Source organism: Glandiceps talaboti, chromosome 17, assembly GCF_964340395.1.
Source record: "Glandiceps talaboti chromosome 17, keGlaTala1.1, whole genome shotgun sequence".
Lineage (NCBI taxonomy): Eukaryota > Metazoa > Hemichordata > Enteropneusta > Spengelidae > Glandiceps > Glandiceps talaboti.
Window position 1 is genome coordinate 23786319 of NC_135565.1, and position 26103 is coordinate 23812421.

At 34.9% G+C, this 26103-nt stretch overlaps 2 protein-coding genes across 5 annotated transcripts; one reads left to right on the top strand and one right to left on the bottom strand.

Annotated features, from left to right (window-relative positions):
* The first annotated feature begins 1315 nt into the window (after positions 1-1315).
* Positions 1316-14420, top strand: LOC144448254 (serine/arginine-rich splicing factor 3-like). 4 transcript variants are annotated; one of them, XM_078138430.1, is made up of 6 exons: positions 1316-1417; positions 2159-2373; positions 3160-3300; positions 7293-7382; positions 7951-8019; positions 12340-14420. In XM_078138430.1, the coding sequence occupies exons 2-6, from the start codon at positions 2162-2164 to the stop codon at positions 12419-12421; spliced, it is 594 nt and encodes a 197-aa protein (XP_077994556.1). In that variant the 5' UTR covers positions 1316-1417; positions 2159-2161; the 3' UTR covers positions 12422-14420. The 4 variants fall into 4 exon arrangements, with proteins under 4 accessions (XP_077994556.1, XP_077994557.1, XP_077994558.1 ...); XM_078138431.1 differs by having other exon boundaries at positions 1321-1447; XM_078138432.1 differs by having other exon boundaries at positions 1321-1447; positions 2162-2373.
* A 2942-nt stretch (positions 14421-17362) lies between these two features.
* LOC144448361 (serine/arginine-rich splicing factor 7-like) lies at positions 17363-26103 on the bottom strand. Its single transcript, XM_078138582.1, has 6 exons — positions 25968-26103; positions 24485-24696; positions 24068-24217; positions 20417-20524; positions 19715-19783; positions 17363-19299 (listed from the first exon to the last, which is right to left on the bottom strand). Exons 2-6 carry the CDS (start codon positions 24694-24696, stop codon positions 19218-19220), a joined length of 621 nt encoding a protein of 206 aa, XP_077994708.1. The 5' UTR covers positions 25968-26103; the 3' UTR covers positions 17363-19217.

The following is a 26103-nucleotide window of genomic DNA, read 5'->3' on the forward strand; positions in this document are numbered from 1 at the left end:
TTGGTTCGCGTGGCTGAGTAATTTTGTTTTCTGTCAGTGTTCATTGTTGAAACGATGATCGATTGTTTTTATATTATTGTAAATATTTTAGTATTCAGATTTATATCAAATAAACCTTGAACTGATTGATGAAAGTATTGTCACAAATTGAGTGTAATGTAATTTCTAACACCCTACAATACAGTTTTTATCGTCTCCTTAATGGATAATTATGTATGTATGTATGTATGTATGTATGTATGTATGTATGTATGTATGTATGTATGTATGTATGTATGTATGTATGTATGTATGTATGTATGTATGTATGTATGTGTGTGTGTGTGTGTGTGTGTGTGTGTGTGTGTGTGTGTGTATGTATGTATGTATGTATGTGTGTGTGTGTGTATGTATGTATGTATGTATGTATGTATGTATGTGTGTGTCACTCTGTGTGTGTGTGTATACGCGTACATATGTATTATATGTGCGTATGTCTGTCATGGTATTTAGTATATGTATTTTGGGGATGGATGGTAGTATCGAAAATATATAGCTTTATTATCAATACAGAATGTACTTGAATAAATAACTTTCCAAACAATTTATTCAATATCTTTTCTCAAGAATTCAGACAATTGAATATATTATAAATGGTGTATTAGGAAAATGATAGATACAACATACTATTCTAATCTGTTATACAAAATTGTCTGAGCCAAGCGATAGAAACACATTTGCAGTGTTTTCCGAAAAAGGTGAAATTAGACTGATTAGTTTTTACAATATGTCATATACGTTTGTGGAGGTCAAAACTTCTTAATTTCGATGGAGAATACGCTAAATTCTCTAATGTTTGAAAAAGGTTAAATTATTTCCGATTATTATTAGAATATAACCAAAATGGTTGTAATTCATTATCAAGAACAGCTAGAAGCTGTACTCTTTAGCGAACAGCTTAACATGATCGTAATCAGTTATAATTACCTACAGGTAAATTATAGACAGTGTAAAGGTCCCTTCCATTGGTTTTGTGGTTCATAATAACACATGGACGTTCTGCACGCTGAGGCAGAGCTCAAACAAAAGATGAATGAATATTGGACTATGAGGGTGTGCGTGCACCCACCATGTCCGTGTTCATGATTGGTAATTAACTCGTTTGTATCGGCGAGGACAGCAAATCATAAGCATTTTGTTTACGTGTAAAAGTGAGCAGGAGTAATTCAACACTTTGAAAATTGGATAACGTGATCATTTGTAAACAATAATCTGTATTTTCGTGACGATATTTCAACCATTGATTTAATGTTTGGGAACAAGGACATGGGTCGTAGTTGAACAACACCGGCGACGTCACACTTTCGTACAGCTCGCTTTGTGCATTTGTTGTTAAACCGAATATATTAATGCTGGTGTTCAAGTGAAAGGCAAGAAGGTAAAAGAAGAATTTAAATTTATTTGTCAGGTAAAATTAACGTCTTATGTATAATGTTTGAATGCAAGGTATCGGTATTGTAAGAAGACGCCGAATCTTGTTGTTTACAGACGCGTCATACATATGCATGCATTGTGAGCTACATGCAGACCGGCCACGCGTGTACCATGTGTTTGAAATAAGATCATGGTTTCAATCAGATATTATTATTTGTAACTGTTAGAAATCGTACCTGTTATGATAGTTGAAATATCGACAATGCACAAAAGAGAGCTAGCAAAACCAGATGATACCGTACATAGTACACCTTTGAAATATTTATTTTAAATGGCCGTCACATGATTAACAATGGCATAGGAAAAAATCAAGCATTATATTGGACCATAGACATTGTTACATGTGTAGAGGGTCTAAAATGGCGATTATTGTAAACAGCCTCACTTTTCAATCACAATCCTTGTGTTCAGTTCAGCTGTGAATGTGCGTTTAGAATGCAAGTAAATCAACAACCCTAACTTGCCAAATGCCCAGACAGTCTTGATTACTCATTAAATGTATGCTACGTTCTGTCTTCTGGCAAACTCTCCTGTATTTTGACTCACTATGAAATTAGATTTATGGAGGCCAGGTTAGATTTTATGTTGTGAGATAAAATATGGAAAGTAGAAAATTAGTGTTCCAAGTACATTTTTGAGTAATCACATGGCTATGAAATAAATTAAAACTTTTACTTTGTTACAGAAGATGGCACGCTATCGTGATACATGTCCCTTAGATTGTAAAATCTATGTGGGTGATTTAGGCTCAGGAGCTGCCAAACATGAACTTGAAAGGTCATTCAGTAATTATGGACCATTGCGTAATGTATGGGTAGCCAGGAATCCACCAGGGTTTGCATTTGTTGAGTTTGATGATCCAAGAGATGCAAGTGATGCAGTCAGGGAACTTGATGGAAGGTATAGTAATAGCGCATTATATGCCTCTCAGTATGTATATACAAAGTTTTAGTCTGGCGACTCACAGAGCTCTACAAGTATACCAAGTAGAGATGGTATATAGAGAGCTTCTTGAGGTAGTAACACCAAGACAAGTCTCTGGTCTACAAGTATACCAAGTAGAGATTGTATAGAGAGCTTCTTGAGGTAGTAACACCAAGACAAGTCTCTGGTCTACAAGTATACCAAGTGGAGATGGTATAGAGCGCTTCTTGAGGTAGTACATGTAACACCAAGACAAGTCTCTGGTCTAAGAAAGTTTGTTCTTAATCTGTAATGAACATTTTGTGCCATTACAATGTACTTCATAGACATTGGAGTGCCACTGCCTTTAATGACATCACACTAGTGTTTATCAAGGAGTCAACTTGAAATGAAATGAATCCATCTTGGATCATTAGGGCACCTGTCAATGATCTCCTGGAGTGTCGCCACTAATATATTGTAGCTAAATTTTGTTGTGAGCCAAAATGATCAAAACTAGGATTTTTTGTAAATCACCACTTAGTAAGAGGTAGGAAAATACCAAGTCCCAGTATGTCACTAGAAATTATGTGCATCAGTGGACAAATTAGTCACATGTAAATGATAAATTTTTGGTGTGAGCATGTCATAAATGTAAAATGCAACAAAACATCCTGGCCGAGTTAAGAGGTCCCACCACCCAAATTTTACCCTATTGTTTGGATTGCAGTGGTTTGACTAACAGGTACAGGTAACTAATTTCACAAAGAACTTATCTTTCAGAGTAATTTGTGGACGTCGGGTGAGAGTTGAACTGTCGTCAGGGAGACCACGTCGTAACTATGGTGGTAGACCATCCCAACCACCAAGACGTCCATACTATGATGATGACCGTGGATATGACAGATATGATCGAAACAGGAGGTATGCAATCATGACTTTTGTAGTTTGATAAATCCTTGTACTGTGTGAAATGATTCCACAAATTGTACGATAGTATTAGTAACTATTCTATCATTATCAATTGCATATTATAGGAACTACATGTAAATATTATTTAATGTTTCTGTAGCACACTCAACTTAAAGGGTCATGTTTCAATCCCAGGTTGGGCCATCACATTAGTATCACTATCAGTGACACCATAAAATAAGGATTACTTAGGATCGTACAAATGTATGTTCAACGTTTTCGTCAGCTCTGCCAAACAAACTCCTTTTCACACCATACATGTAGTTTTAATTCTAATCCCAAGTTGTCCTTTAAAGTATTGGACTGTGTTGTTTTCATTGCATTTTTAATTAACTTTCTTAGTGAAAGCTGTAAATGTTGATACTGGAAGTAAGGATTGTTCTAAGGACTGTTGTACCAGGAAATTATATTGATAAAAATGCTGAAAGGTTACATGACATTATGATGATATCTTCCATTGTTTTTTAAGAAATTATAGGATAGACTCTACTACCCTATGTGAATGAAACCTGGGAAATCCCTGGCTCACCATCTTTGAAATACAAATCACTACATTTGTAGCTAAATTTTCTTTCAACTACTTTAATTGATATCCTGTATTGTGCTCATCACAAAGTTACCTTCATAATAATCTAAGGCCATCTATGCTTACTGAACCATTCCATACAATTGTAGGTAATTAAACACAAGTACCTGTACAGGCCTTCCCTTGTAGTTTTATTAAAAAAATGAAGTGTGCTTTATTATTACTATTATTAGACTTTATATAAACTTAATAGATTGTTGAGTCATATGAGATCTGAAAATATACAAATATATACATCATGGACAATTACAAATGTAGTAGAATAATGTTTTTAATGTCTCCCTCAACTTGTGTAATGGCTTCCATAAAAAGATATAGACATTAATGGTACACACACACACACACACACACACACACATATAAAATGATATATTTTGTCTTGTCTGATCTTGGATATGTGACAGTGATGTTTACTTATTCTCATTGAGACAAAATATTTAATTTTATATGCATGCATGTAAGTGTTATAATTTGTTACATTGAGTAATTATACAATTTATGTGGGATATGTAAACACATAATATTCATAACCGCCTCGTTTCAGCAATACATGTACATTTGAGCACTATATCTAATTCTGATGTTAGAATCCATAAATTCATCTGAAAGACGATGGCATTGACGATATGTAGCAGCTGTTTGAACCATGGGAGATACATTTTCTTGTCTATATCTTGCATAGAAAATTAGAACAAATAGTAACTAAATAAGTAACTTGCAGAAGCAGTAAGCGAAGATTTTGATGCTGCTATCACTACATTGTTTTCTTCAGCAGCATTTGCATGAATTAATTTGTAGCAAACTGCTCTGTAGTGAGAAAAGTAAGTTGGGGAAGCTGAAAAGGAACTTTAATTAATTAATGCATTATATTATTGCCTCCAAATCCAATGGCATTTGCAGAAATTAAATGTCAAATGCAAACTGCTCATATGTATTTAATTGTATGTACAATGTTTATCATATGGGAAAGGTTGTGTGTCCGAGAAGCCAGCATTTACTTTTACATGCATGTTATGCAAGATTGGGTTCTTTATTTAAGGTTGATTTTCGTTCCATGTTCATATATTTTTGGAATAATAATAACATGGGTGCAAACCTTTTCAGGGACTAGCCCTCCAACATCAACTCGTACTCCAACAACTACTAGCTCATGCAGCACCACTACTTCAACACATCCAAAAAAATTGTTCAACTCAACTTCAACCTCGGCCCATCACATCCACTTCACCACTACGTCAGTGTCCAACGTCATGCAACCTTTATGAGCATGTCTAGTGATTCTGCTACAAGCCACGCCATACACCAACAACGACTAAGACATCTCCTCCAGCCCTTCAACTACAACTGCCACCACCACCAACTTTCGATTTAATCAACATCGGTCAACCTTATTGCAATTGTTATAAGGTTGAACATTTCTACCCCCATTGATGATAACTTCACAACTGTTTGACAGTAAGGTAGGGAGGCTACAGAAAGCCACCAAATCCATTCTGATAAGCCTATGTAACTAAAGGCCTGTTTTTTGTTGAAGTAAGAAACCATAAAGTTAATTATTTGAGTGCAAAATAGACATTCTACATATAACAACTAACCTGTCATCACGTATCATACATATATAAGATGAACTCTTTTATGGATGAAAAATATGTTAGGTAAATTTCACTGTGCTAATGGATACAAGAAAGCTTATGAGACAGGAACTTATTACTTTCTCTTCCATTGCTAATTTCTTCAATTTTTGCAGTATAAACTAGACATTCAATATACATGCAATTATTTCAATCAGTAGTTTTCAACAAATTAATCTGATTGTCATGCACACAAACTATATCAAGACTCTTTATTGATATATTAATTTGAAATATAAGAATATTTATAGTATATATATTTATCACTGATGATAGAAAAATATAACGACTGTTTCATTATGTTTGAGATGATACTGAGATGGTAATTTTATGGTGCAAATATGGCAATCACCACATGTTATGCATGCTTTCTAAAAGTTGTCAAACATTTTATTTATGCACAGCTGTCTTGATCTCTGCTGATCAAACTAGACAAGTCTGTTTTCATCACTTACACATTATTAAAAATATGAGTATGAGAATAAATGTTGCTGAGAAAAGAAAAATCCATTTAGTGTGGTTTCGTAATACCAGGGTACATGTACAGTACAGCTCAGTTCAGCTCAAAAATCCCTTTTGACACTGCAAAAACAAAATGCAAACACATAGCTGGTACAAACAACTCACCAGCATGTGTTAGTAACTAAAAGAGTGCCTACACTAACACCAGGTTAGTACAGTGTTAGCACATACATGTACATGTAGCTGACAAATGCACCTCATCAGAATGTGTTAGCAGCTGGAAGGGTGTCTGCTCCAGCCTAATGCTAACACCAGACTAGCCCAGTGTTAATACATACATTTAGGAGGCATAAACACCTTAATGACATGTATTAGCAACTGCAAGGGTTCATGCCTGCACCAGCCTCATTCTGACACCGCATTAGCCTGGTTTTAACATGAGGCTGATACCAGGCTGGAAAGGGATCCTTGAAATGTGTTGTATGCTGTACATTGTACATGTGTTTTCAGTGTATCATCTAAACATAGGGCAAGCCCTAACAACAGTGGACATATTTCTACATAAAGAGTTGTCATGATAAAATGTTCATGGCCAAAATATAGCTGACATTTGGGAGTATCCTTTCTAATAGCTAAATCCTCACACTACTTAAGGTGTAGGGGGCGCTATAAATTATACATTGTATGTTATTCTTGTAAAACTCACTCTGTGATTCATAATGTGACATTTGATTAGGTGTTATGTTAGGGTTATTGCATGTCATTGAGTGAGTATCAAAAAAACCAAAAACATGTTTACTTTGCCCAAACACTCCCTGGTCACCTGTTCTTGGGGTGTGCTCAGATATGGAGTATTGGGTCTCTGAATTTGATTTATATAATCATTATGTAATGCCTTAATCAATTCTGAAAGTGAGACTCGTTTTTGTGAATTGCCATTTTCTACACACATATAAAAATGTTTGTGTTGAATGAATGAATGAATGGCATAAAATGAGGGATGTGGGAGGGAATATTCACGGTGGCAAATTTTTTTCTTTAAATTCTCTACTGTACCTAATCTTTTATGGCAAAATTTGTTTTAAAATTTACTATGTTTGTGTATCCCAAATCATTTCTTGCAAATTAAGTCTTTAAATTTGCTTTTTTGTAATTTAGTAGGAAAGGGATTATGACCATCCAAAAGATTTGATGAGAGTCAGCAGCAAAACATTGATTGATCATTCTGTAGATTTATTGAGACTTATCTGCTTTCCTTTACTTAGATCACCAAGGTCATATTCACGGTCACCACCTCCACGTAGGCGATACAGAGGACACAGTAGAAGTCGCAGTCGTAGCAGAAGTAGAAGCAGGTAATTAATGTACACTCAACATTGTTAGATGGGAAGGTTATTAGGCCTAAAAAAAATTGTTTAGTTCCAGTTACCCGACCCCACCTAGTTTTTCACTGCCGACCCTAATTTGTTTTCATATTCAAGAAAATAATATTAAAATCACAAAAATTGTGAAGTTTCACAAGACATAGTGGATGCAGACACTGACATCAACTTAAAAAGACATTGTAAATCTGTTCTTCCAATCTGCAATGGCTGTATAACTGATTGGAAAAAATAGATAACACAGAGACCATTTTGAAAACAATGGAAAACCTGAACTAGACACTCGCACATGAAAAAAAAAATTTAATAAAATAAAAAAAATATATACCTACCCCACCTCTTCTAAATTGAGTGTAATCGGAACCACACAATTTTTATTTTATTAGGCCTTAGAGGTGGGGACAGTGTCATAGAATACAGACAGTTTCATTCACAGTTAAAGAATTTGTAGACACGTTTGTGTAAAAATGTGTCCATTAAATGAAATTCTCAGCAGATCTTATCTGTATTATGCACATTAACAATTTAGTTTTCTTTGCAGGCCACGTAGAGCAAGATCTGGTGAGAGGAGGAGGTCATTCTCTCCAGAACGCAAAGTTCATGAAAAGAGGTTGGTTATTAGAACAATTTGTGTCACTCAGTTTGCTTAATTCAGTCCCCTTGAATATTTTTCTTTATTGAGTGAAGGAAAATCTGATTGACCTGAGAGACATTGTCACTCACTATGACTCACTAGGTGAGTATTGACAATCTGATTGACCTGAGAGACATTGTCACTCACTATGTGTCACTAGGTGAGTATTGACAATCTGATTGACCTAAGAGACATTGTCACTCACTATGAGTCACTAGGTGAGTATTGACAATCTGATTGACCTGAGAGACATTGTCACTCACTATGTGTCACTAGGTGAGTATTGACAATCTGATTGACCTAAGAGACATTGTCACTCACTATGTGTCACTAGGTGAGTATTGACAATCTGATTGACCTAAGAGACATTGTCACTCACTATGTGTCACTAGGTGAGTAGTGACAATCTGATTGACCTAAGAGACATTGTCGCTCACTGTGTGTCACTAGGTGAGTATTGACAATCTGATTGACCTAAGAGACATTGTCACTCACTATGACTCACTAGGTGAGTATTGACAATCTGATTGACCTAAGAGACATTGTCACTCACTATGTGTCACTAGGTGAGTAGTGACAATCTGATTGACCTAAGAGACATTGTCACTCACTATGTGTCACTAGGTGAGTATTGACAATCTGATTGACCTAAGAGACATTGTCACTCACTATGACTCACTAGGTGAGTATTGACAATCTGATTGACCTAAGAGACATTGTCACTCACTATGTGTCACTAGGTGAGTAGTGACAATCTGATTGACCTGAGAGACATTGTCACTCACTATGTGTCACTAGGTGAGTATTGACAATCTGGTGGACCTAAGAGACATTGTCACTCACTATGTGTCACTAGGTGAGTATTGACAATCTGATTGACCTAAGAGACATTGTCACTCACTATATGTTACTAGGTGAGTATTGACAATCTGATTGACCTAAGAGACACTGTCACTCACTGAGTCACTAGGTGAGTAGTGACAATCTGATTGACCTAAGAGACATTGTCACTCACTATGACTCACTAGGTGAGTATTGACAATCTGATTGACCTAAGAGACATTGTCACTCACTATGTGTCACTAGGTGAGTATTGACAATCTGATTGACCTAAGAGACATTGTCACTCACTATGACTCACTAGGTGAGTATTGACAATCTGATTGACCTAAGAGACATTGTCACTCACTATGTGTCACATGGTGAGTATTGACAATCTGATTGACCTGAGAGACATTGTCACTCACTATGTGTGTATTGACAATCTGATTGACCTAAGAGACATTGTCACTCACTATGACTCACTAGGTGAGTATTGACAATCTGATTGACCTAAGAGACATTGTCACTCACTATGTGTCACTAGGTGAGTATTGACAATCTGATTGACCAGAGAGACATTGTCACTCACTATGTGTGTATTGACAATCTGATTGACCTAAGAGACATTGTCACTCACTATGACTCACTAGGTGAGTATTGACAATCTGATTGACCTAAGAGACATTGTCACTCACTATGTGTCACTAGGTGAGTATTGACAATCTGATTGACCTAAGAGACATTGTCACTCACTGAGTGTCACTAGGTGAGTATTGACAATCTGATTGACCTAAGAGACATTGTCACTCACTATGTGTCACTAGGTGAGTATTGACAATCTGATTGACCTAAGAGACATTGTCACTCACTATGACTCACTAGGTGAGTATTGACAATCTGATTGACCTAAGAGACATTGTCACTCACTATGTGTCACTAGGTGAGTATTGACAATCTTATTGACCTAAGAAACATTGTCACTCACTATGTGTCACTAGGTGAGTATTGACAATCTGATTGACCTAAGAGACATTGTCACTCACTATGACTCACTAGGTGAGTATTGACAATCTGATTGACCTAAGAGACATTGTCACTCACTATGTGTCACTAGGTGATTAGTGACAATCTGATTGACCTAAGAGACATTGTCACTCACTATGAGTCACTAGGTGAGTATTGACAATCTGATTGACCTGAGAGACATTGTCACTCACTATGTGTCACTAGGTGAGTAGTGACAATCTGATTGACCTGAGAGACATTGTCACTCACTATGTGTCACTAGGTGAGTAGTGACAATCTGATTGACCTAAGAGACATTGTCACTCACTATGTGTCACTAGGTGAGTATTGACAATCTGATTGACCTGAGAGACATTGTCACTCACTGAGTCACTAGGTGAGTATTGACAATCTGATTGACCTAAGAGACATTGTCACTCACTATGACTCACTAGGTGAGTATTGACAATCTGATTGACCTAAGAGACATTGTCACTCACTATGTGTCACTAGGTGAGTATTGACAATCTGATTGACCTAAGAGACATTGTCACTCACTATTTGTCACTAGGTGAGTATTGACAATCTGATTGACCTAAGAGACATTGTCACTCACTATGTGTCACTAGGTGAGTATTGACAATCTGATTGACCTAAGAGACATTGTCACTCACTGAGTCACTAGGTGAGTATTGACAATCTGATTGACTTAAGAGACATTGTCACTCACTATGACTCACTAGGTGAGTATTGACAATCTGATTGACCTGAGAGACATTGTCACTCACTATGTGTCACTAGGTGAGTAGTGACAATCTGATTGACCTGAGAGACATTGTCACTCACTATGTGTCACAAGGTGAGTATTGACAAACCCTTAGGTCACGATTATTTCAGGGTGAGTGAAGAAAAATATTGGGATGTAATATAATCATACCTCTTCCAAGTATAATTTATGAAAAATCAGGAAAACTTAATTGCAATTTGGAACCTATTGACTCATATTTTGAGCAACTCATAACCACTGACATAGAACAGAGTTTATAATCCATATTTTCTGTTCAAAGTCATTATCTTGGCTTGTGCATGATATAAGCAAAGGTAATTTAAAGTTATATAGTCCAACTTGGGTGTTTATTTGTAAATTATAGGGTAGGGTATTGTTGCAGTTTAATGAGGTGTTGTGGGAATATAACATGATTAAACCTGAGAGGGGTGATATTTGTTTTTATTCACCAATTGCATTGTTAGGGTTGTGGTAAGCATTATACACATGTTGACTGATTGCGAGTGCAACAGCATACGTCTGTTTCCTCGAGGGCCTATGAGTCACCCCAACCCCACTCCCACCCCAAGGGAAACTGATGTATGATGTTGGAAGAGCATGATCAGTCAACATGTGTTTTGTAAACACCTACTACATGCTCACTCTCTCAGTGCACTGTTCCATATGTATGTACGGTTAACACATGACAACAGTGACAATAATTCAGAAAACAACACAGGAACATGGAAAACCATTCTTTTTCGATTAATTGCAAAATGTGATCATTCCAAATCCTATTCAAGTTTGTCTTCAGAAATTTGTAAACAGCCAACAGAAGAAGCCATGTTCATTTGTATTAGAAATATGTGTATATGACTTCATCAGTCAACAGTTGGTAGTGCAGTTGCCCATACAGGCAACAGTAGTAGCAACTGTTGACCAGAAACGTCAGTTGCAGTCAACAGTGCAAAAACTCTACATACGACATGACCACATATTGATGAATCCCAACACAGGGAATGTAGTAAGTGTGTTACAACATGATTTATTGTATGATTTAGATACTACCAAACCAGAGTGACTAGAATTTCAATTAGGCAACAAGGTAGTATTACATCTCACCTAATGTTTTCTACGATTTAGATACTACCAAACCAGAGTGACTGTAGAATTTCAATTAGGCAACAAGGTAGTATTACATCTCACCTAATGTTTTCTATGATTTAGATACTACCAAACCAGAGTGACTGTAGAATTTCAATTAGGCAACAAGGTAGTATTACATCTCACCTAATGTTTTCTACGATTTAGATACTACCAAACCAGAGTGACTGTAGAATTTCAATTAGGCAACAAGGCAGTATTACATCTCACCTAATGTTTTCAGCTATGAAGTACATGAACGGAATACAGACACTGATATCAAATACACACATATGAAATTTTACAATTTTTCTCACTGTGAAGACAAATAAAGTTGTGTTTGAATCTTTCTTGTTTCATCAAATAGTGATGTTGATTTGTGTTCACAGTGAGATAAAATGTATCATTATATATGCTTGCATGCTATCAATGTTTTCATTTTGTTTTGTATAATTTGTAACAAAAAATGTTTGATACATAAAAACATCATGCTGCCTAATTGAAACTATTGTCACTCAGATTAGGTAGTAATATGACTATTTCCTTTGTTCTCTACACAGCCGTTCGCGATCACCTGAAGTAGACGATCATATTGATAATGGTGACAACTCTCCTAATGGTGATGTATCTGACGATGAATAAAAATTATAAATATTTAATCAGCTTATTGTAATTGTTTTTGTTTTGTAGAGAAAATATCAATATTCAACTCAATATGTATTTGTAATTAAACTTGTGTAAATTTACATCGGTTCTTTCCAGAGTTAGTAATGTGACGGTCCTTTCCAGAGTCAGTAATGTGACGTATCCTGTGTGTACAAGTGGAAATCAAAGTAAACTATAAAGAAATACATGTATCATCTTATCAACAAATTACACTTTCCATGATATGTCACTGCCAGCTACCTTGCTTTTATTTCCATTATTGAATACAAGGACTTATATAGGAAGTATTGATGAAAAAGTACTTTATATAGGAAGTATTGATGGAAAAGTACTTTATATAGGAAGTATTGACGGAAAAGTACTTTATATAGAAAGTATTGATGGAAAAGTACTTTATATAGAAAGTATTAATGGAAAAGTACTTTATATAGAAAGTATTGATGGAAAAGTACTTTATATAGAAAGTATTGATGGAAAAGTACTTTATATAGAAAGTATTGATGGAAAAGTACTTTATATAGAAAGTATTGACGGAAAAGTACTTTATATAGAAAGTATTGACGGAAAAGTACTTTATATAGAAAGTATTGATGGAAAAGTACTTTATATAGGAAGTATTGATGGGATTGTACTGTAAAGTGCTCATATGGATGACAAACATCTGTTTATTTTTCTAAAACAACTTCACCAAACCGCATTGACAACAAAGTCCATGTTTTGTAATTCAAGAAATTGCAAAAAAAATATAAAAACTTTAAAAAGTGTAAAAATCTGTTAATTTACGTACAATAACAACCACTTCACAAACTTTTTTTCAAAACTTTTTGCAACTTATTGAGTTACAAATAAGAGCTTGTTGTATGTTGCTTTACATAATTTTTTCAAGTAGAAAAATATAGTAAAGTTTTTATAATTAAAAATCCAAAACAAATTCCCTGAATTTTTCATCCATATGGCAACTTTAACTAAGAATTCATTTAGTGGACTGAGTAACCAATTTATAAGTTGATAATATCAGAGAGCAGAAGTGATACTCACTGCATGTTAGAGTTTGCAACTTACTGAGATCTGACTGTGTAGGGGTCACTACCAAGTTTGTACATTGCAATCTCTCTATCATTTCATTGCACAACACTAGTGAGCAGAGATTATGAGCAATTGTTCTATGAATCTGTATACATGTTGTATATTATTAATCAGTATGTTCTTAGTTAACAATAAAAACCAACAACTGAAACTCAAAATTTTAACCCAAAAAGTTTCAAAAACCTGTCAAGCTTTCATAGCACATCATTATGTTATTACATTATGTACCAGTGTTACTAGTATTCATTCATACATTAGCATACTTCATAGTGCACTACAGTACAGTGCAACATTAGAAACAAGATAAACATATTACCAGTTCCAAGATGCATTATGCACCTCCCCATATAACCACATGTATTGTTTGTGCATTGGAGTTTGTATGCACTACTTGAAGGTAGGGGTGTGATTGTTATCTGGCCATGCCCTGGGTTTAGTAGTAAAATCCTATTATTGATGGTGTTTCGTCTTTGTTCTATAAATTACTCACAATTAAAGAGGTTGTTATATCTTTCCATTATTTCTGGATGAAAGTTAATTCAATTGTAAGAAAGACAAAACAAAGCCCAACCATAATGGACAGCAATGCATCTTTGAACCAGAAAATCCACTATTGTAAAGACAAATATTAACCTGTGCCCCCATTATCTTCCTACTGGCATTTTATGACTATATTTTGTTTAGAATAAGTTTTTAAGTTGGCTTGTTTCCAAAATTGCCATAAAAGACAGATACTAAGGAAAGTTATCTTATGACAACTAAATGTGATGCTTTTATAAAGAGAACTAATCGCTCATCATGTTTGTTTACAAACTATCATGCAAGCTGATAAGTTTTATGCTGTCTTTGTAACAAAGTGTGACATATACTGGTCGTTAAGATTTCATATCCCACCAAATAAAGATTTAATAATTTGTAATTTACTTGATTGTTGTTTGTTCTTTTCGTTCTCTGTACTGGCTACACAACAATGACCACTCAACCCGGTGAAAGACATTGTCCCACAACTGAATCAAGATTCAGTAGACTCTGTCACTGGTACTATAGACCATAGACCCTACACCAATAGACCCTACACCAATGTTGGTGTAGGGTCTATGTATAGACATGGCAAATTGAGTCAGTGAGTTCTCGTGTGTGGACTACTTTGGGTCAAAAAGTTGAAAAACTAGTACTTTGCATCAAAATGGGAAATTCTGTTCTGGAAAATAATCAGATGCCTAGTGCAAATTGTCAAGTGTGTTAAAAAGGTTTAATAAAAAAATTGAATGTGTGGTATTTAAAACATGTAATGTTATAACAGCATTTTGTGGTCAAGTGAAAGTTTAGATATAAAACTGAAAGGGGTATGTCCCTCAAGGAAATGAGCATATTTCAATAAATGTTGTGTTCATTATTGACTTCACATAAACTTTGCCTGATTGCCAAAAAGCACCAGAAACTATTTTCACCACCTGGAATGTCTGGACTAACTGAACAGCCACCTATACAACTCAGGCTAATACCACATTTGTTGGAAACGTTGATGCTTTGTCATACTAAAAACTGAATGCCGAATATTTCCTGATAGTGATATCAATTTGTTATGTTGGTTGGTTGTGCTATGTATGGTGCTAATATGAACATAAAATATGGTCAACATAACTGATAATCAAAGGGGAACTCATGAAAATAAAATAATATGAACATAAAATATGGTCAATATAACTGATAATCAAAGGGGAACTCATGAAAATAAAATAATATGAACATAAAATATGGTCAATATAACTGATAATCAAAGGGGAACTCATGAAAATAAAATAATATGAACATAGAATATGGTCAATATAACAATCAAAGGGGAACTCATGAAAATAAAATAGTATGAACATAAAATATGGTCAACAGAACTGATAATCAAAGGGGAACTCATGAAAATAAAATAATATGAACATAGAATATGGTCAACATAACTGATAATCAAAGGGGAACTCATGAAAATAAAATAGTATGAACATAAAATATGGTCAACATAACTGATAATCAAAGGGGAACTCATGAAAATAAAATAATATGAACATAATATATGGTCAACATAACTGATAATCAAAGGGGAACTCATGAAAATAAAATCATTCTGGCATTAAGTTCATCAGAATTAATGTTTTCTTCTACTTATCTGGTTGTCATCATCATCAGAGGTGTTAGACATGTGACACCGTTATTGAATGGCTAGCAAACTATTGTGACTATATAAACTGTAGTTCTGTGTAATGCCAGTTGGTAGACTCGGTGTACACATTGCCACATGTCAATAACATACATTTACAAAAAATGCAGTGTTCACCATTCAGGTACAACTGCCTGGGCCTGGGACACTATTTTGCATATGACTGACTATGTTTAGGGGTGGAGAACTTGTGATGACTCACTGGCAAGTAATCACCAAAAATATAAACATTCCCTATCTGGGTTGTTCACATGCAAATACTGCATATTTGAATAATCCTGAGTGACACACAATCTAAACAGCTGTTTGCAGGGGACTTTGTCTCATTTTGAAAGTTTTTTTCATTCTATGAAACAAACAGATTGCTTTTCAACTAATTTGTGTATCAGGTTACCATCCTATGACATTCACAAACAATTTGCACATGATACATGACCTGTGTGTTTCTCGGAGCACAGAAAAAATGCTGAAAACAAGACCCAGAAGCTAGTGCTCTGTACAGCAGTTTTAATGTCCTGCATTTGCGTAGATTAGCCATAATCCTGAGCGAGTAATTTGACAAATTAGAGTCTAACGCATGTACTGGTAGAAGTGGACCATTTTACCTTCCGTAAGGAAGGTTATATATATTAGGGGTGAAAAGTCTCTGTGTGTGTGTCACCATTTACTAAAAAACGGCTGGCTCAAGTCAAGTGAAATTTTGTACACATGTTCTGTAGAGTAGTGTCAAGAACTGATTAGGTTTCGGAAAATAACCCATTAATATTAATGATCAATTTACATAATTAATGGTTTTCAGTAATGTCTATATCTCAAGAATGCAAGCTTCAAATTCAATATAATTTGATACATTTGCAATACCTTGGAGCACCTGTCCTGAAAATATTATTGATGTAGCTTTTAGTTTTAATAAGTTATTGGCATATTTTGGTAGGCCACTAAAAAGGAAAAAAATAGTTTCTGGTCAGGAAATGTCTGAAATGGTGCGACGATGCAATTTTTAAAAAATTTTTTTTTACATTCTCAGCAAATGTTAATCAATCTACTTATCATTGTCCTTTTTATAAGTACTTTACAGCAAGTGTGTACATGGGGCAGCTGCAGATGTCATAGTCTTGTTCATGATTAGTTCTGCAGTTGTCTTCACTGGTTGCAATTAATGTAGGGAGAGTTACTTTTGTGTTTTCCCTTTCATCTGCAGACTGAAATGGCTGGACAAACATGACAAAAAATTAACACAGGAAGGGGATATTTAAGTGATGGGCACCAACCAGAAACAATTTTTTTGGGGGCTTTAAAACTTTCTACGGTGAGTGCTATGCTACAACGTTCTATAAAGCTTCACATTACATGTGGTTGGCCAGGAGATCACTAACAGCAATGGGCAAATAGCAATCAATGAGAAAAAATAACTTACTGCATATGTTCTGTTGTATTCCAACAATTGTCTGTAGGAATACAATCTCAAAACTTTGCCCTTACAGAAGGCATTCAGATTAAATCTGGTCAAGTTTGATGTATGGACTGAAAGCAGACATAAAACACTCACAACCAATAAACACAAAGTAAAAACCACTTCCATTCCTTACAACACAAACAAGCAAGACACTGTCTGATTAATTTGGCCTTTATTTGCTTGGAAACTCAAATCTCCAAAATGACAGTACAGCACTAATGAACATAAAAGCACAATTGAAACTTGACACTCAAGAGAAGCACTTACACTTGTGTAGTGCTTGAATGACCCAAGGTCATTGTAAAAACAATTAAAATGTATAACTGGAGTTTGAATAAAAGGACAAGTCCAAGTCTGGTTAAAACTTCTACTTTATTTGAATCCCGACATTTTGACTGCACAGACAGTCTTTTAAAATGTATTCATATAAGAAATCATAAGTTGGAAAGGTTTGACTTTTTTCGCTGGTATCACTGAATGACTTGCTGTGCATGTGGCGGTGAAACTAGCTCATAGAATTTGTACATTAATTAAAAGACAGCAGTACATAGTTGGGATGCAAATATATAACAATCATGTTGTATATGAACTTGGACTTCCTTGTGTAGTTAGACTGGAAGATTTATCAAAGTGAGCAATACACACCTAACTTGCCTACTCGTTTGAAGCAAGCAACTTTGGGCCGAGTGCTAACATGGACAAATTCTTTGGCCTGCATGTTGGTGTACTACTCAGAACCACTTTATACACATACATGTAAAGGACACTTATTATACCAATATCTTCTACTGTCTTGCTAAAAGAACACACAGTACTATCAGATATTTCTAAGGGTTACACTGTTGTATATATGGTATGTACACTGATGTCATTCCTCTTCAGTGTGTCCTCCACAAAATGACATTTTGTTGTGGGTCAAACTGAAGGAAACTTTTTTCTTGCAAGTCACTACGTAGTTCAGAATAGAGGACCATGAAGTTTTTCATTTCTACTTAGAGACAAAAAGCTTGTACTTTAAAACTTTAGTGGGCCGTAAAAGAAATATCATAGGTAAACAGAGTTTAGATGACAGACTGGTCCTGTATGCCATTCAATATTAGCTAACCTATTTATATATATATATGATATAACAGATACTTGTTGATTGGACATATTACTGGAATATCATCTGTGTACTTATTTGGTGAAATTTACTTGAAACTATGATCTACATTGATTTCTCTCTTTCTAACAGTTTAAAACTTGAAGAAAAAATAATGACAATTCTTGAATGTCCAAGCACTGGCGCCGAATTGGTAAAATGCAACACTGAAACGAAAATAAAATCGACAAACAACAACAAAAAATTCACCGATGTCACAATAATTTAAATTAGAAGTCTAAAAATATAGGAAAGCAACTGACAAGGTCAGATTTCCACAGATGTCAATACGTTCAAAAATATTCTCTTCACTTTTCTTCCTATAACAAGTTTCAAGAAATACATAAACATGTTGGTCTCCCCCAGGCCATTTTATGGATACAGACTTATTTTGCAGTATGTGGAGTACGTACACACTGAAAAATCGATAATGCTCACAAAAATAAAACACGTTGATTGATACGCTCAGAATTTGCAGGGGAAAACCATAGATGTGCACAAAGTTCGATACATGTGCCGACTTCTTATACAAAAACATTTCAAAATTACACTTCTTTATTACTGGGACACATTTTGGTGAAAATTCAATAATGACAGCACTTCTGATATAATTCTTATTTTAATGCATAAAAAATTGATATTTATTGAATAACAGTACAATAATGTTGGAATAATAGTCCACAGGAGGACTGGTTAGTACTAAACTTATTCACACTGTCGAAATTTATTGAATAACAGTACAATAATGTTGGAATAATAGTCCACAGGAGGACTGGTTAGTACTAAACTTATTCAAACTGTCGAAGAGATTGAAAACAGCTGTAGCTCTTAAATATCTCATCTTCTTTTTTTTTAAATTTGATGTAGAGCAACATGTTTAATCATCATCAGATACTTCCCGATCAGGAGAGGGATCAATGTGGTCACAATTGTCATCTGCTTCGGGTGATGGTGAACGGCTGTGAAAAGAAGATTAAAGACATAACTTTCATCTTAGAAAATAAACAGAAATTTTTGTACTCTTGCACAAACTATTCAGTTGGACAAAGACAAACCTAATCTAACAGCAAACATTAACAAAAGTTTTGTAATTAAAGCAAATGCACATTAGAATATGCATTTTACTTGCATGTATGCTTGAACACACTTTCCCACACACATACAATATGCATGTACACAGCTACTGCTATGACCTAAAAACCTTTGAAAGAATTTGGCTGAATAATTTCTGCACTGCAGTACAATATGAAAACCATTTGACCTTCATCCTGGCAATTAATGTTCATATAATTTCACTTAGGCCCATCATAAACAGTTGTGTTTACATGTATAATTGATTATGAAATTTAGACAATGCATACATAGACAACACACCTTTTTTCAAGGGACTTGCGTTCTCTGGAATAAGACCTCCTTCTTTCTGGAGACCTTTCTCTGCGTGTCCTATATGGGGAAAACAAAGAAAACAAAAATACATTGCATTTATAATGAACAAGTCTTCATAGACAGCATAGAATACATACTTTAGATATTTTTACCAACTAGGGTAAACCTTATAAAGAGCTTTACATACTACATGTAAACAAGTCCAGTGTGCAATATTTACCTGCTTCTACATACTACATGTAAACAAGTCCAGTGTGCAATATTTACCTGCTTCTACATACTACATGTAAACAAGTCCAGTGTTCAATATTTACCTGCTTCTACATGCTACATGTCAACAAGTCCAGTGTGCAATATTTACCTGCTTCTACATACTACATGTAAACAAGTCCAGTGTGCAATATTTACCTGCTTCTACATGCTACATGTCAACAAGTCCAGTGTGCAATATTTACCTGCTTCTTCATGCTACATGTAAACAAGCCCAGTGTTCAATATTTACCTGCTTCTACATGCTACATGTCAACAAGTCCAGTGTGCAATATTTACCTGCTTCTACATGCTACATGTCAACAAGTCCAGTGTGCAATATTTACCTGCTTCTTCATGCTACATGTAAACAAGCCCAGTGTTCAATATTTACCTGCTTCTACATGCTACATGTCAACAAGGCCAGTGTGCAATATTTACCTGCTTCTGCTACCACTTCTACTTCCACTCCTGCTGCGACTGCGACTTCTGCTGCGTCCTCTGTATCGCCGGCGAGGGGGTGGTGACCGTGAATATGACCTTGGTGATCTGTTGATGGAGAGCATATTTAGATTGATAAATGTTCCAGCAAGACAAATAAATCCTAAAGATTGACTCAGTATGGATGCTGTAATAGTTACTCTATGTATTAAATCTTCAAAAATACCACTCTAAGAACCCACTTTCAAAGGTAGTATTACATTTCATGGCATTAGTTCATATTGTGCCTTTCATACTAAAAGCAAAAAATCATGAAAAAGTTTGTAAACTTGTTATACAGTAAAATTGTATGACAGTTGCTGTGTATGTTCTCTAACTTGTCTTACAAAATATACCAATAAGCTTCATGCTCCTTTCTTGAACTAATTTCAGGATTATTTGAAGAAAACAAAATACTAAACAATGAGGAAGCTTGCGGGTGATTTGTTTACAACTGAAGTAGCCTTTTCTTTAAAATCAAAACATAAAAGAAGCAGAATGTATCTTACTTTCCATTCTATGTCTAATATTAAATACTGTAAAAGCATTTATGATTTACTGAGAGTGAGATGCAATTACGCTTATTTCAGGATTAACAGAATTACAACCCTACATGTAATCCAACATTTGAATCTACATCTATAGAAGAAATGTTATATCCCAGCACAGTAAAACAAAACAGCAAATGTTAAACTTGAAATTAAGCTGATATTATTGCTTAGTTCACCTACTGAAATATCTTTAACTCAGTTCAACCCACAAACTCCCTTCAGAGAATTCAAAGAGACCCATGCATAGTCAATACGTGAAGGTTTTGTTGCATATTTCAGGAGATCAAACCATGACTATGATACTTGCACCATAAAATTCCTAAATTTTATCACAATCATCTTTCATGTATTTCTTACATTTCTTTTGTAATTGTGTTTTGGTTCATGTAAGATATACCAATATAACTGGTGGGCATCACCACTTCTGTATTCATACTGTCTTGTTTCTTTTTAGCCAATGTGTGAATTTCAAAATATACATTTGTACAGACAGCTTTGAGTAATATTTTGTTTTCAGTAACTCATCGAACATATGCTTGAATTTTCAATTTTGAAACTCATTCATGATTTTAATGTATATGCAGAGAGAAAGGAATTCAATGGTGCAATTAAATAAAAAGCTTCATTCTTAAATTCAAATTTTGTGAGTGGTTCCTCAGGAAAAATCAAGTTTACCTTTATGTTTGTCAGTTTGGATTTTATAGGTTATGTTAGAATGTCTATTTTACCACAAAATATAAAAACTTGAAGATTATGTGGTTCTTCTACTACAACAACAAAAAACCAGGCCTTTAGTTACATAGGCTTATCAGAATGGATTTGGTGGCTTTCTGTAGCCTCCCTACCTTACTGTCAAACAGTTGTGAAGTTATCATCAATAGGGGTAGAAATGTTCAACCTTATAACAATTGCAATAAGGTTGACCGATGTTGATTAAATCGAAAGTTGGTGGTGGTGGCAGTTGTAGTTGAAGGGCTGGAGGAGATGTCTTAGTCGTTGTTGGTGTATGGCGTGGCTTGTAGCAGAATCACTAGACATGCTCATAAAGGTTGCATGACGTTGGACACTGACGTAGTTGTGAAGTGGATGTGATGGGCCGAGGTTGAAGTTGAGTTGAACGATTTTTTGGATGTGTTGAAGTAGTGGTGCTGCATGAGCTAGTAGTTGTTGGAGTACGAGTTGATGTTGGAGGGCTAGTCCCTGAAAAGGTTTGCACCCATGTTATTATTATTCCAAAAATATACACACATGGAAAGAAAATCAACCTTAACCACCAACTAGAGCGCAATATCTATGTTGAAATAAAATATTTCTACAACAATGTTTAAGATTCAAACCCATGCTTGTCATACTACTGTTCACTCAAGATGTACATTATTTGTATACAGAGTGCATTGCTCTACAGCAATCCAATCTACAAGTCCTGCAGAAGGCAGAAGAATTGGCTTTCTTGTGTTCAAGTATTGTACTACAAACCCACTGTGGATACACCAAACTTTTGCTTCTTTTTTGAAAAAAAGACCACCACTTTAAGTAATCACAACTGCCGCAATCCGTTACAGAAACCGTGTATATATGTACATGTATGTAATATGCAATCATTACCATACACTTTGCATCATTCATGAAATGGTTTTGTAGGGACAAAGCTGTTCATTCCACATGTGAAAATCTTGAATTTAACCACAAGTACATTTGCTGACCAAATGTACATGTAAAGCATGAAGAGGAGCCTTATAAAAATAGGCACCTTTGAAATGAAATAAATACAGTTGAAACTCTATAGGGTGGTTATCCATTTGCATGTGTGACAAATACCAAGAGCATATATAAAAAGAACAATTGTGCCCCATATTCTCTTCAGAAAATAATGGCACATTTGTAGGAAAATTTGCATAAAACACAAACATGGTGAAGCCACCACCCTATATTATAAAGATTGATTTCTCATAGGCATTGTGGACGTTATTTTTTTCCCAATATCAAACAGTGTAGGTATTCAAAGTTTAGTGATGGTTGCATCAAAACAATGTTTACATATGGTTTCTCTGGGGTAACAAGCTCATAATTCTCACATGTGCAATCAACAACTACCAGTATTTTGCGGACAAGAATTAATTAGAGGTGGCCTTTGAATGCCTGTGAAGATCATGAGTTAACATGCCCATTCTGCTTACCCATTCAATGCAACCGGCAATGTTACCTATTTTATGAATTGTACAACATAAATGAAAGTAAATGAGTCAAATGTTGTCTTTTCCAAAACTTGAGTCCAGGTTGTAATACTGGCACTGGATGTGCTTCAATATTGCAAAGTTTTGTTCTGCTGTAAGAGTTGCAATATATGTCACAAAACGAGTCATCAAGTAAAATGATACAAATATTCTTTTTTTTCAATCACCATAACTTTTACAAAGTATTTGACTTCTCTAAACTTTTGCTTCGTAATATCATGGAAACACATAAAGTTAACTTTTCATCTCTTCTATTTTCTTAGCACCTTTTACATCTTAAATGGATGAGAAAATTTTGAATATCACAATCCCTGCATCAAGGTAAAAGTTTAAAACTTAACATAGAATGTGCATCAGAAATAAATAATCTCAAAATTTAGCATTCACTTTGCTCAACAAAACATCAACCTATTTTCAGTTCCAATCAGGAAAACAAATTGGTGGTCACCATACAATTTTTTGTTTATAAGGGGTCAAAATGTCATAAAATTTATGCCATATTAGAATGCAATATGGCCATTGAATACTGACAAACTCTACACAAAATGAAAATATTGTTAATTTCCATGAAAACAAGATGGTAAACCAATACATTTATTTAATTATTAACTCACTCAAAAGAACAAACCTTTCATATCACAAATTTCAATAAATTTTATATTCAGGAATAATGTTCCTGAGGCAGATTCTATGTTAAAAGGTCAATTTCTTTACTGTTAGGTCTTAATACTAACACAATACTATTTCAATCTTGCAAATATCAAACTCTTAACCCTGTGTGAATTTTTGTTGTGTCAATATTGTGGAATATAACCATTACCACATACCTTCTATATCGGTCATATCTGTCATAACCACGATCTCGATCTTCACTGTAATATGGACGTCTCGGTGGCTGGGAAGGTCTGCCACCATAGCGACCACGACGTGTCCTCCCAGATGAATGTTCAACTCTGACCCGCCGATCACAGATTATTCTGAAAAGGAGTTACATGTACATGATCCATTATTCTATCTTTAAGATATCATAATGTGGGAATGTGGACAGAAAAACAAACAAGAATATTGCAACATACAGGTAAAGCTTATATTGCACTTAGCCACAATTCTATTCTGCTCTGGCTTTGAACTTGCCTTAAAAGTTCCATGATATAACTTGCACCTGTACATTTTAATACAATTGTTTAATACTAGTAATTGACAGTGCACAACTGTAATAATAGTATAATGATAACATTAGGTACCTTCCATCAAGTCCCCTGACTGCATCACTTGCATCTCTGGGATCTTCAAACTCAACAAATGCAAACCCTGGTGGATTCCTGGCTACCCATACATTTCGTAGTGGGCCATATTTACTAAATCTGCTTTCAAGTTCATGTTTGGCTGCACCTGAACCTAAATCACCCACATATAGCTTACAGTCCAAGGAGCCTGAATCACGCCAGTGTGACATCTGTAAATGGAAAGCAAGAATGATTTTCAAAATAGTCCAACCTGACTTATCACTGTGAAGTTCTACATTGTTCCCACATTTTAAGATTTTTTTCCACCATGTATGTTACGTAGTATATCTTATAAGACAAGAATTTGCAGAAAAAGAAAACAATGGAACCTTTTAAGTTTTACTACAGTGGAGTCAAATTCAGAATTGAACTGGTACACTGTAGTGTACATGTATAAGGTGCTAACAAGACAACTAAATGTCACAATTCTGTGATAAAATCAACAGACCAAATAAATTCAAAATATCCAGAATTCTAGCGCTACCGACATGATGTACATGTATACATTAAAGCATGGCTACATATAGCATCATGTTTATTCATGTTTTCACACACACACACACACACATATATATATAAATGTACATACTTTGTAAGTAACTATCATGCATTTTTACATTGCTTAATCTGTGAGTTAGTGACAATGCTGATTTGCCCTGATCCTTTTGGCAGCTACCAATATATTTCGTATCTTTGATATCAAATTTTGAACTTATTTGGCTTCTAAGTTCTTTATCATGTTGATGTTATACAACCCCTTGTGGTTCTCTGCAACTGTCTCGCATCATTCTATTCACAATGAGTATATAGGAAAGGTGTATCATTCTAATTTCTATAACTATTTTACTTCTCTTTAATGCGAGTCAATTTGTTAAGTGTACAGACTCTACCAGTACAAGGAAAAAGAAGCTATTTATTCACATAGATAATCGTGCCCCGATTTCTATTATTTCAAGTACTTACATGTATTGTTCTATATACAACGTTTTTGATATGAATTATACAATTATTGCAGCAACTCGTTTTTCCCAAGCCTAGTCGACGACATTATTATTAATCTTTTCAAGAAATGTTTGAAAAAAAGATCATATAGCAAGAGATTTAAAACAATGTAACGTCTATATCACAGCTACTAATTTGTGTCGCGCGAAATGTAGGGTTTCCCACAAATATACAGTACAGTACAGTTCAAGACGCGATTTAACTTGCTGCGAATTGCATATCAATGTTCAAAGTATTTGTTAAAAGATGCTTTCCCTCGTAATGTACAGAATCTGATATGATTTATCTGTGCAAGAACGCTCGAAATCAAAGCCCATGACCAGTCATTTTTCTTTGTGAACGCGTGCGTGCATAAAACATGGCGTCTCTTAAAATTTCGTGTACCACTATCTTTGCAGCCGTAAACACACAAAAATTGATTGCAATAATGCAGTATTACCTTTCAGTTCCTGGGAAAGTTCCTCCTCTTGCTGATGTGTAAATATTTCTTTGTAATAAATGTCTTAACGCCCAAAAATTTGAAACGAAATTAAGAGCTTTATAATTTGGCCTAGGAATTTGGCGACAATCCTCGA